Below are 13911 nucleotides of genomic sequence, written 5' to 3'. Positions count from 1 at the left end.
CTGGGTTGACATTTTCTTTTACTGTTACAGCCATCAGGAACTGATCAAACCATACCTTGAAATTCCAAGGTGGGTCGGAGTTCGCTGTGGTCCAGAAAACAGCAATTCCCATGTCAGTTCTGTTATCCTGAGCTATAAATCCTGCTGACTGCGCCATGCGATATTCCCTAACTGTAGCGAGCTTGTTGGAATAAAAGCAAAGATTTATACTGTTAATTTAGCTTTCTTAGCTGATGTTATCTGAGTTTCCGTTGCTAAGATTAGTTACTGATAAGCATACGGATGTATGACACACTGACTAATTTAACTGTACGGTTTTAGCACCAGGCCTTGACCACACTTACATAATAATAGCATAATAATATATAATTAACACATATGATTACTGCAGTTGCAGTAGCGTACAGACTGTCCTCAAGGTTACCTACCGCTAGCGCAGTACCACAGTGACAAAAGTGGCATTGACATAAGAATAGTTCTTCACTTTACATTTTTCGGTAGCCTGAAAAGGCTCGCTAATGAAGAAAAACGAAATTTATCAATAATATCCTGGTAAAACTGTCAATATTGACTTCAAAACTAGGACTTCCCTTAAAAAAATTTGGCGGCATTGACTGGGTCGTCATAAAAACGGATTAAAATTTCAAGTGCGTTTCACCTGAAAAGTTCAAAAATTGCAGTTAATGACACTGCAAACTGAAACTTCCAGCAAAGGTTATCATATATATCACCATGCAAGAGCGACCTCCTCCAAGCCTCGGGAATTTGACCACCCTGACCACCGCAAGGTATTAATTGTTCAATATCTCCTCTGATAATGAAGTATGATATCCATTTCTGGCTGAACTAACATAAATTTTTTTTGTACGATGACGCCTTCCGCTACAATATCGGATCATTATGAGGGAGACGGCAAGCCAAAAAGACGTTTTTTAGCGAAAACTAAAATTACTTGAAAACTGCCTTTTCTGGCTTTTGTTCTGGAAATGTGTGGATGTGGCGCATGAATTAAATTAGAATTTTGTCCTTATACTTTTTTGAAACTACTTCGGAGAATTTATTTGGTCAAACTACAAAAAGATCGTAGAAATATAATTTCGCTCTCGAATTTGAAAAATAAATGAGTTTCTCCCCTCTTTGATAAAGCCTGTACAAAATGTTACCCCCTTTATAAATATGAGTTTCAAAAGGTAGACCTTGTCTGCGATCTCTCTGTTCTTTTTCTTGATGATCTCCTGGTATGTCTCCAACTTCTGCATCATCTCATGCATGCCTGGATCCTTGCCCTTCAGCAGTCGCCACCTGTGCACATTCACGGGTGTCTTCTGCTCCAATTCCAGTCCACTCACTCGTGCACGCTCACGCTGCAGCTCACTGTTCACTACAACAGGCATCACGGATTCCGATTCACATTCACTGTGCAGACGAAACTTACATTACAATAGACATTTCTTTATAATGTCCACTAAACGATACAAAATCGAGCTTTTGTTGGAGTTTTAACATGTGGAAAGCCTTGTCTTCGAGTTCCACATAGACACACACTCAATTTTGTTCGTCTATAAAAGGTATACTGTATGGCCTTCTCATACAGTATACCTTTTATGGTCTTGTCATGTTGACTCTTCAGATATTAATTTTCCCTATGAGGCTTGCATCGGTCACTTGTATCGGACTGTTTTTTTGTTCATTTTCATAATTTTCCGGACTGTTTTCTATTCGACTGTTTTGTACAGACAAGATAACTGAGACAAACCAAGTTTTTCAATGTGACGCGTGCCTCAATTGCAGGATTAACTTTAATGTGACAGGATTTAAGATCAGGATTTACTTAGGGATGTACATGCATTTGCTATCAAAAGATAAATCTAATCCAATTTTAGGATGGCGGTCAAAATTAAACGTGGCGAAGGGTCGCTCTCTTCGGGTGTCGACAGGTTGAATTCCTGAAGAGGTGCCATGACAGGGCCATAAAAGGTATACTGTATGACAAGACCCTACAGTATAAAGAACAACTTTAGCTCGCTTTTTGAAAAATTTGCTTCTAGCTAGGATAATTTCGCCTAACATTTCGGGAAACTTTTTGATTGGGTTGTTTTAAATGTATGACTGGGCTATAAGAACAAATCCGCCGAGATTCAAAAATTTTCCGCAAACAGTGTATTTTTATCTGCAACGTTGTTTTCCGTCAAGCTCAGTTTTTTCTACAAGCTATGTAAACGACTAAAACCAAATCATTTTCGATGCTTTTTAATTTGATGTTTAAAATGCTCAAATTCTTCTGAACTCGAGACATGAAAATGGTACCTAAATTGAGTTCCTGTTGCAAATCGTCAGCCCTGATGGCTTTTCTTGTCAGAAGTTCCCTCTCACGATTCAGGTTGGATATCTCCTGGTTTAGTTGCTGGATTTCAGAGTCCTTCGAGGTCACCTAGACAGTTGAGCTCAAAACTCTGGCAGTTGATGTGACCAGTAGGATAATATTGTATTGATACATTGATTATCTGTTAGTTTAATTACCAAATGAATGTTAAAAAAATATTGAATGTTCGTTTTAGGTTATTAACTTTTAATATCTTCAGTTTAAAGCTTTTTCTTCAGTGGAATTAGGGACAAAAAGACGTGTTTTTATAACTTTCCAGAGATGGCGCAAACAAAAAGTGTACAAAATACAGAAAATTAGGTTGCTGGGTGAAATCATTTTCTGACCACGTGACCATCACCTCTCTGTGCGCCCTCTGGACATCACACTGAGCAGAGTCTCTCTCCCTCCTCATCTGTTTGACCTCCAGCTGCTTGTCAATCAACTGTCGTCCAATCACGTCTCTGTCATTCACTATCTTGTGCACATTGCGAGACTTGTGCTTCTGCGCTATCTCGTATCTGCATTTGTAGAATCAGTTTGAAACTGTGAATTTGCATTTAATTTATGGAAAAAACATTTATGGCAAAAAATTACTCAAAAAAATAACAAGAGGGAAGGAAAATTGTGGTGCAGACTTTAAAAATCTAATTCGAAGATATTCTAGAAGCAACCTGACAAAGCTGAAATTTGGAAGTCTTTTTTTTCACGAAAAAAAATATGAAAGCCAATGAAAATGAGTTTGAATGAAACTTATCGGTTTGAATCTTGAGGTGTTGTTTTTAGAAAAAAGAACGAACATCATTAAAAATGGCATCATCAAGGACATCGCCAGAAACTGAATTATTAAAAAATCAATTTTGAAAATGTGTTCACCTGTCGAGGAATCTGTTGAGTTTTTCTGACTTCAGATCGGAGGCCTTGAGGAGAGCTTCAAGGCCATTGACCTTGCGCTTCTGCTTGCCTATCTCGATGCCTAACTCCTCTTTCTCCTTCTCCAGAGTAGTGACCTTCTTGTTCAGAGTCTCAATGTGTCTGTCCTTAGCCTCCTTGGCCGAGTTCAACTTGTGCTTGTCATTGTTCAATTTATCTATCTGCCAAGGAAAACATCGATTTTATCGCAAATTTTCATCAATGAAAATACAAGTTTTAAAAAATATCTTCTATTCTTAAAGCCATAGAAATGGTCAAATTTGGCTGGTGAAGCAATCATGGAGGTATCAACATTTCTGGGTGGCTTCTGAATGCGTGCAGGCAAGTTCTCACAGCAAGTCAAATTTTAACATCGCGCAAGTAAAAGAGGAAAAAACAATGCGACAACGTTGACGATGCGTGATAATTCCCAATCAGGACACGCAGGAACGGACGTACCCCCAGCTCAGGGATTCGAACCTCTCACCAACCAAAGAGTTCCCCCTTTGTTATTTTTTATGTCATCCGTTTTCGGCCGACCAACCCTAAAAGTTTTCTAAAGGCGCTTTAGGCGCCAATGTATACTAATTTCGAAGGGTAGTGTGCACGGATCGAATCTCAACCAAGTCAAGATGTTTCACCTGTTTATCTTTGTCTTTCAAGTCCCCCTGAAGTTGATTAGAAGCTGTGCAATAATAATCCCTATCATCTCTCATGTCAACGAAAAGTTTCATAGAGTTCCGAGAACGCGTCTCTTGCTGCGTCAGTTTCTTCTGAATGTCGGATAGCTGCATGTCTTTTTGATTTGACTCCTGCTTGTACGACTCAGCCTGTTTTTCTATTTCGGTCACCTCATCCTTCAGGTTGTTTATCATCTTTTCAAGTCTAAACAAAGACAGAACCAGTTCAAAGACCACAATTTTAAAGATTAAAAGAATTTAATGTCCTTTCTTTTTAGTTCATCAGTTGTGATATTCGGGTTTAGAAGCCATTATTTGAGTTCAACAAAAAAGAACAAAAACTGTTTTCTGATTGATGGTGCGTGTCGTTAATATTAAGGCCGCTTTTGAACATTTTGTTCACAAAATTCAGTCATATAATTAGAGTTGTTTGTTTTTTGAAGTCAATTTAGAGTTTTTTATTGTTCCAACTACTTCACGCAGTGGGAAGGAACTATGTACAGGAACTTTTAGCGGTATGTTTTTTTCGTCTCAATTTCGACTAAAAAGGCAATGAACTGAATCGGGAAAAAGTAAGTCGGGAAAAACTCGTCTGATACCTTTTTTTCAGACTAAATTAGACGAAGCTTGATAAGAAGCTGACCGCCTACAATTATGTTCGTTTTGTACAATTTAACATTCAATTAGATTGAACTTTAGATTGACTTTTTTCTTGTGTTTTAAAAATTAGTCAAATTTTGAATTTAGTAAAGTTTAATAAGAAAACTTTGAACTTACAAAATTGAAATGAGAAAAAAAGTTCGAAACAAGGTTTATGATATTTTTTCAATAATTTTGGTTGAAAATACTGCGTTAATTGAACAGCAACCGGAACTTCTTTTTTGTTGGGAAAAATAATTTCTAGGAGTGATTCAGAGTAGTTTTCTAAATTTCTACAAGGAAACCAAACCAAATTGAAAATATTTTCATTTTATCCCCATTTTATTGGTGCCAAGGGCATAAAAAAATTAAGAACGTTCAACAAAAAATGGATGTCGAATAAGAACCAAGGACTATAATAGTACTTTATCATGAAGGGGTCGAAATTACTCAATGAGGGAGGGGGGGGGCTACCCTACCCTCTTAAAACCCGCCCCTGTTCTATAGTAATTCTTGAAAGTTTAATGAAAAGATCTGATCAATTACTTGTCAAGTCTTCTGCGTCTTTACTGTTCCCTTAAAAAACTGAAAGGTGCCCACAAGTCGATTGTCTTTAATTGATTGATAGTAAAAAGTGAATTCTATATGCCCCTCTCTATCTTTAGTTTTTCAATTAACAGCCGGGGTCGATGTGCTCACTTTATTTTTCATTCTTATCGATCAAAAAAATGGTATTTCGACCTTGTTGACCAAACATTCGGTATGTTTTGACCCTGCGAAAACAAAATTCGGTATGTTTTGACCGTGCAAAAACAAAATTCGGTTTGTTTTGACCCTGCTCGACCAAAATTCGGTATGTTTCGACTGTGCTCGACCAAGCTCGACCCCAAAAAACATATTTTCGAACTTGCTCGACCAAAATTTGGAATGTTTCGACCGTACTCAGTCGTGCTCGACGCTCGACTGTGCTCGACACTAGCAATATATGTTTCGACCGTGCTTGACCGAGCTCGACCCAAAAAACAAAATTTTTTGACCGTGCTCGACCAAAATTGGGTATATGTCGACCATGCTTTGTTTCGAGCGTGCTCGACCAAAATTCGTTATGTTTCGACCTTGCTCGACCAAAATTGGGTAGGTTTCGACCATTATCGACCAAAATTCGCTAAATTTTCACCAGGTCGACAAAATTTTGGTATATATTTCGACCGTACTCAACCAAAATTTGTTAAGTTTTGACCTTGCTTGATCAAAATTCGGTAGATTTCGACCATGATCGACCAAATCTCTGTATGTTTTGACCGCGATTGACCAAAATGCGGTATATTTTGACCGTGCTGATTCATAAATCGGTGTGTTTGGACCATGTTCGACCGAAACAAATACGATCGATCGAAATTGACCCAAGCAAGATATGTTTCCAGCGTGCTCGACCGACATCGGGTATATTTCAACTTTCTAACAAACCGCGTTATCCAAAATTAAACGTTAGAAGCAATAATTTTTGTGTAAAATCATATGGTGCTTCCTTTTCAGAATGAATCGATTAAAGTTATTTACAATTTAAATAATTTTTCTTTTTGACTCCGAATTAACGCGGGACAATCGGTATTTTTCGACCATGCTCGAAGTATGTTTCAACCGTGTTCGACCGTGCTGGAGAAACGTGTTGACAGGGCCCGAGGTATATTTCGGCTGTGCTCGAGGTATCAGTACGAAGCCAAACTGTGCACTTGATAGACGCAAAATTTTGTGTCTGTATATTCCTGGATTCCAGAGACAATTCTTTAGACATGTTCCAACATGTAAATGGATTCCACGTACAACATTTCAGTGGATTCAGCGTACAAATAGCTGGAACGTAATTTTTGTCGGCACATTGTTTTGTTGGAGAATTCGCAACGCGCGAGTATAGGTTGTTATTCCGGAATCAGCAAATGTAAGCAGAGTCCGCAAATGTAAGTGGAGTCCGCAAATTTTTGCGGATTCCGCTTACAATTTACGGATTCCGCTTACAGTTTGCGAATTCCACTTACAGTTGCCGATTTTCCGACAGCTTAAATTTGCTAAACACATATTATTATCTGTTCGTGGATTCCACAATCTGGTTCCAAATTCCACACATTTTGTTGCGGATTCCGCAAAGTTGCTTTTTTGGAGCAATTTTTGGCAATACAATGTTTTAGCTATTTATCCGTGGAACCCAAAACAGCGGAGAAGATCAAAGAAAAATAGAAATGTTGCGGATTCCGCGACAAATCTTATTTTTGCCTGTTGCGGAATCCGCTTACAACTGACAAAATGTACAGTTTGGCCTCGTAATGACTTTGCTCGACCGTGCTCGAGGTATGTTTCGACCGTGCTAGAGGTATAATTTGACCGTGTTCGAGATATAATTCGTGCGTACTCGGGGTATATTTCGACCGTGCTCGAGGTATGTTTCGACCGTGCTAGAGGTATAATTTGACCGTGTTCGAGATATAATTCGTGCGTACTCGGGGTATATTTCGACCGTGCTCGAGGTATGTTTCGACCGTGCTAGAGGTATAATTTGACCGTGTTCGAGATATAATTCGTGCGTACTCGGGGTATATTTCGACCGTGCTCGAGGTATGTTTCGACCGTGCTAGAGGTATAATTTGACCGTGTTCGAGATATAATTCGTGCGTACTCGGGGTATATTTCGACCGTGCTCGAGGTATGTTTCGACCGTGCTAGAGGTATAATTTGACCGTGTTCGAGATATAATTCGTGCGTACTCGGGGTATATTTCGACCGTGCTCGAGGTATGCTCGACACTCGACCCAAACCCTTCCTCCACTATTATTTTTCGGTCAAGCTCTGACATGTTCTTTGAAAGTCGAAACATTAAGTGAGCACCTCGACGTGGAAACCAAACCCCCCCCCCCCCCTTGGATACTGACTTGCCCTTCTCGACCTCCTGCCTGGCCTTCTCCTCGCCCAGTCTGTTCAGCTCGTCGTCTCTCTTCCGCTTCTCCCTCTCCAACTCGGCTATCCTCTCCCTCCAATCACAGCCCATCTTCATCTGGTCCTCCAGTCGCTTCTGAGTCGCCACTCCGTCGTGTCTGATTTGCTTGATCTACAACCACATTATTACCACAAATTTTGGCAACAAAACAACTTGTTTTCGGAACATGTTTCATTCCTTAAAATTACTACATTGCCGTCAAATGAGCCATTATAAAAGATTTCGAACTGGTAGACAGAAAATAATGTTTTCCTTAAAATTGGTTCCTTAAGAAAGTACTACAGAGGGATCCTTTCGGGGAATTCAATTGGCAACCGCACAAACTATCGCAACTTTTTTTATTTGAAGCACTGAAAATCGTTACGACAAGCAAGGGCAATCTGTTTGCCCACAAACTAATAGATCGATTCAGCCAGAACTTTCAATAAATACTATGTCAAAGGTTAAGAAGCCTATCAAAACTTCGCGGGAAAAATAAACAAAAAATCACAAAAACCGAAAAACATTAATTTCATTTAAAAAATCAGACAACTATCACCCACAACGCCCTACTGAGTTTTAAAAAAATGCTTCAAAGCATTGAAACGCAAATCATTTCAGCCAATTAAAAAATTTGGTTGTAATACATCTCAGCGGATCCCGGCTTTCGACAAAGAAAATAACCTACATATTTTCTAGAGTAGATTCCGAATCATGTTTCATCGAGTCATCCATCATCATCACTGTGTAATTTTTCACATACCTCATTATTTAATAATGAATAACAATGAATTAATCAATTGGAAAAATAACTTTACGTTGTCATGAGGCTATGAAAATATGAATGGTGTAACATTCGCTCGGAAAGTACGTAATGGCAGAACCTAAGATTAAATTCTAAATGATTAGCTGGCGTCGGGGAAGGGTTTGGCTTTAATTTTCTAAAAACGTCAAATAAGTCTCTTCCTATTTAGTTAAAATACCTTTCTTTAACCGTTTTTAATTAAAACAAAAGTTACGAATTATTTAATATCTTTTGATCGCCTGATTTAGCCTTCTACCAATTTTACCAATTCTAGCTACCGCATTCGATTTCAAAGTGATTTTGAAATTTTTCATACATAACTAAAATAACCTCAATTATCAATTATCTTGTATATAACATGGGCGTTCTATTCCTTCTAGTAATTTTAATGGGCGCCCAGCTAAAGCTACAGATACCTGTAATCTGTTCAATTTGAGGACCATATTTTTTTTAAAGAAAACTTGGACGTAGCTGCATATGCAGGGAAGTTTCACGAAACCTGTTTTATCTTTTTGAAACTCACATTTGGGAGGTTATCTTCCTAGAAATGTCAAAAAGTTTCAAAAAACGGTCAAACGATCAAAAATTTCAATGTCCGAGGGCCTCAAAAAATTATGCAGGGGAGCTTCACACATTCTGTTCTTTCGGATTGAATTTAATCTTCCGAGGGGGAAAGTTTAATCTTTCGAGGGACAAAATTTACTCTTTCGAGGGCCAAAGTTTATTGTTTAAAAAGATTGGGGGTAGCCCTTTATGCAGAACCTTCGCACACCTGTTTTTTCAAAACTTCAAAAGAGGGTAAAAAAATCACAAATATTATTTGCCTGGTCGATTTCTTTTTCTTTTTTTAAAAAAGGGCGTAAACGCTAGTGCAGCGGAGAGTCTCAAAATGCGTTTTCTCCATTGAACCCAAAACTTGAGATTTAAGAGTAGATTTCAAGAAAAGTTAAAAAGTCTCTTGTGAGTCCAAAATTAAAAAAAGGACTTTTCCTAGGACGTTAACTTTTTGATTTTAAATTTTTGGGCGTAGAAATTTAAAAAAGGAGGTTCCTAGAAGCCTTTCTCCCGATTGAATCAAAAATGCAGATTTGAGAGGGTAGTTTTTGAGAAAAGTCGAAATTGTTTTTGAAACAGGTAAATAAATTTAGATTTTTTTGAAGGCTATAACTGCTTTTGCAAAGAAGCGTCCACAAGTTCTTCAATCATTGAACCCAACATCTCAAGGTAGGGAAGGTAGTTTTTGTGAAAGTGAAAAAAAACTCTATAATAAATGTGGGTCAAAATTTACCGAATGGTTTTTGCGAAGACTGTAGTACGTAGGGTACGGTTAATAAGAGACTAGGTGTTTTGCAGGTAAAGAGGGGAGCTGGCGGTTTTTTCATTCCTAACACAATTTTTTCGAAAACAAAAGAGCAGCTTTTGAAAGGAACTAAAACTCAAACATAGTACAAAAAGATTTCCAATGCGTCTGAAAAAACTGAGCAATTTTAACCCCATATGTTTTCATAAACCTGATTTTATCAAACAGAATTTTTTGCATTCGTTTTAAAGGTATTTTGAACTTCTCTTGCAACATTTTAACGTTTGGGTTTAGACGATTTATCAACTAGGAATTGACAATTATAAGAACCGCTATTGTTCACCTGAGTAAAACTACATTCAAGTAGGGATTCAACTAAAGCTTAAGGCATACTAAGGCTTAAGGCATGCACGGATGCGTCTAAAAAACCTGTTGCCTCGATAAAACCCTCGATACATATTCGGTGGGGTAATATTTGTGAAAAGTCAAAAAATTTAAAAAAAAACGGACGAGAAATAAAAATATTGTCTTATCCGACGGCCAAATTTTTTTTCTGAGAAAAGTTTTGAACATGGCCGCTTACTTTTAGAATGGTAGTTTGATTGTTAAAAAACGATCAAAAAATCACTAAAAATGACTTTTCTGAGGACGATAAGTTTTTGTAAAAACTTAGGGCAAGGCCACTAATGCAGGGGAGCTTCCGACAGCCAGTTCTCTCCATTAAACCCAAAATCTCTAGATTTGGTAAAATATTTTTCGAGAAAAGTCAAAAGTTAAAATAAAATGTCAAAAAAAGATTTTGTTTTGTGGGAAAAAAATTGGGCATTCATAGTTGTTTATGCAAGAACTTATCACACTTCAATTTTATTTTGATTGAAACCAAAATCTCTGATTTGGGATGGTAGTTTTGAATAAAAGTCAAAAAATTTCACAAAACACTCAAAAATTAAAAACATGACTTTTCTGATGACAATAAATTTTTGTGTAAAAATTTTTGGACGTAGCCGGTATTGATGTGCAGCCTTACAGAAAATGTTTTATCCATTGAAACGAAAAACTTTGGTTTGAGGAGTATTTTTCCAGAAAATAACATCAATTTTTAAAAAAAACGGAGAAAAAGCCGAAGTTTTGACATTCCCGAGGGCCATAACATTTGTGTTCAAAAATTTCGGCGTAGCCTCTGATGCAGGGAAGCTTCGCACAACCCGTTGTTTTGAATGGACACACGATCTGAGATATTGGACCCAAAATCAAATAGGAATTCCACAGTTGTTTTTCTGGGCTGAGTAATTGTTATTCGGTAGGTTATGGTACCATACTCCTGAACATGACTTAATTTCAATCATGGTGCTACAGCCAGGGGCGGATTTAGGGGGGGTGGGGGCGGACGCCTTCTCTCCCTCAGGGATTCGACCCCCTGCCGACCCAAAGGGTCCCCCCTGTGGTACTTTTTATGAAATCCATTTTTTGCCGACCGACCCTAAAATTTTTCTAAAGGCGCCTTGGGCGCCTATATATACTAATTTTGAGGGGGAGCGCGCGCCGAAAAAACGCGATTTTTTGGTCAAAATTTTTCAAAAAGTGCCTAAAAATGCCTTTTTTGGACTGTTTTTTCAAATATTTGCCTGCGGCGCAAAAAATTTCGCCAAAACAGGGACTAAGCCGTGCATCAGGGAGAGCTCGAAAAATCAATTCGGTCGACCTAAAAAAAAGGTCGACAAAATTTTCGAAATTTTTTGAAAATCCGCCCTCGAGAAAATCCTACATCCGCCCCTGGCTACAGCTAAAGTTTTACGCGAACTATATTTATGTTTACCTTAAGCCAGTGCGACTAGATTAAACCAATGCGATGAGTTTTATCCATGCGGATCAGTATTCCACTCGGAACACTTTATTAGACCAGTATCTCCTTCAGTGCCAAATTGACCAGAGCGAGTTGTCCGTTTCATGCAATTATTTTAAGAAATCATGTTCAAAATGACTAATTACAAGCAGGGCTTTACTGTACCTGGTCTTTGGCCTGAGCCAGCTGTCCCTGTAGGTTGTGGGTGTCCTTGATGTAGGAGTCCCTCTCCTTCCTGAGAGCCTCACTCCTCTGACTCAGCTGCTTCACCTTCTCCCCACTGTCCCTCAGCTTCTTCTCCAGATCTTTCACCGACTTCATCAGCACGCCCAGTCTGTTCTTAGAGTCCGCTATCTCCTTCTCACGCGCCTAGAGCAGATGAAATATTTCATTAATAATTTTAATGGTAACTTCCCGGGTTTCATTCAAATATTCCGATTAACGTAAAAGGCTGTTTCGCCTTGGAGTAGAAAATCTTAGCACTGAAAAACTGTTTCCCATTTAAGTTTTAAAAAAATCGCACAATTTTGAAAATATTGTTAAAATCCAAATGATAGTTTGCCCTTTTGATTAAACAAAATAGCTGGGTTGAAAGTTTGACTCAAAGAAAGTTATTTCAAATTGCAGCGAACTTTCAAATCAGCAGGCTTCTATTTTCTTAACTTTTCGTTGTTTAGAAAGCTTCGCAGAATAACACTAAAAATAGCTGTGCACAATATCTGACAATATCTGAAAGACTCTTTTCAGAAATATGTTTCGAGTTGACCTTGAGCGTATCAGACTGCTGATGATGTGCAATGTTCAGCCTCGCAAACTCATCTTGAATCTGAGCTTTGTCATGTTTAGTCCGACTGATTTCCTCCGCCTGTCCTTTCAGCTGATTTTCCATCTCGCCTATTCGGATTTTAAACGACTGGTTCTCGTTCATAGTTTCACGCAGCTGTTCATTCGTTTTCTTCAAGTTGAGGGCTCCGTGTTTTAACTTGGATTCGAGGTCATTTTTCACATTCTGAAGTTCGTCTCGCTCGCGCATGACTGACTTTTTGTTCACTTCTTCACGCGTCACTTCAGCTTTTTTGGCCTCCAGTTCTTTTCTGCAAAATTGTTTTTATAAAAATTTCTGATTGACTAAAGTATAAGAGGTAACTCTTGAAAGTTAACTACTCGCATTCCAGTAAATCAAGCGCCCCAAAAATTAAAAATGACTTTAAGCTTGAAAGTGTAAAATTTTTTAGTTATAGGTAGCTTGATTGTAAGTCCTAAATGAGAAAGAATCGAGTATTTTTCTTGACTTTTTTCCTTTTGACGTTGCTTTGCATCAGCGTCAAATTTATGATATAACCATAACCAGTGAGTTTACGAGAGTACCTAGGCCAGCCAAAGTATAAGCCAACCAAAAATGCGCGGAGTATATATGTCAGCCGAAAAGTTACATCATATGAATGAATTTGCATAATTTTGGTAACTGTTACACTACAATAACACTTACGTATTTTCGGCTGGTTCACACTTCGGCTTGTTTATATACCACCGATTGTACAAGGTGGGGCTTAAGAGAAGCAAATAAATTTGGAATTAGTGATTAGTCAGCGAGTGTTATTCATCAAAATTGGACTGTAAACTTTAAAATGGAGATCCAAGTCGAGATTTTTCATCTAATTTGAAGCAAGATTTAAGCGCGTTAAGCGTTTCTTTTAGACGATCGCTCCAGAATGTCTACTTGAGTAAAAGACTATGAGTCCTTCTGAACTGACCTCAACTCAATGAGTGCATTGTGTAGGTCTGCCTTCTCCTGTCCGGCGTGTGTGAGTCTGTCCTGGAGACTGTTGTACTGTTCTTGCAGTGCCTCGTTCGCCAACTCCATCTCTCGCAACTTCTCTCGAATCACCGGCGGCAGAGCATCGCTCTCCATGTAGTTCGTAATCGCACCGATCTGCGCACGCAACTCCTCTAAAATCGTACTAAATTTGTAAAATCACAGGCACAACTTCGGTGTAAATTGTATTCAATGCACACACTTATAAAATGGTTCCTTAAAACCAAAAAAGGTTTGAAAGATGGTTCTGGTTTTTTGCGAAATATTCACAATGATGAAAGAAAACAAAAACAAGCATGAAGAGTCATACGATTTAAGGATCAAAAAATTTGTAAATGGAAACTTTTTTTTTAAAATTTATGGCCAAAATTATGTTTTAATTTTCAAGTTATTTCCAAATGCAGTATCTTTCCGGGTTAACCAAATTCATTTAAGTGCAACATTATTAGAGCCAAAATTTGAAGCAATTATTCTGGTAAGATTACCTTGAGAAAATTTCTAAATTAATAACTTTTGCAAACCTCGAAAGATACTAACTTCGATACAAGTTTCAAAGCCAAAAGTTAAGTGTGCCAAAGAAATATTG

At 38.1% G+C, this 13911-nt stretch overlaps 1 protein-coding gene across 1 annotated transcript in view; it reads right to left on the bottom strand.

Annotated features, from left to right (window-relative positions):
• Positions 1-12182: 12182 nt before the first annotated feature.
• The window catches only part of LOC134844732 (sun domain-containing protein 1-like), an 8110-nt gene continuing 6381 nt past the window's right edge, over positions 12183-13911 (bottom strand). Inside the window, exons 7-8 of the mRNA XM_063861546.1 lie at positions 13264-13470; positions 12183-12603 (exon numbers count right to left, since the gene is read on the bottom strand). Coding sequence (XP_063717616.1) covers positions 12183-12603; positions 13264-13470 — 628 coding nt within the window. The remainder of the gene's footprint in view (positions 12604-13263; positions 13471-13911) is intronic.

Source organism: Symsagittifera roscoffensis, chromosome 4, assembly GCF_963678635.1.
Source record: "Symsagittifera roscoffensis chromosome 4, txSymRosc1.1, whole genome shotgun sequence".
Lineage (NCBI taxonomy): Eukaryota > Metazoa > Xenacoelomorpha > Acoela > Convolutidae > Symsagittifera > Symsagittifera roscoffensis.
This window is presented reverse-complemented; position numbering and strand designations above follow the sequence as displayed.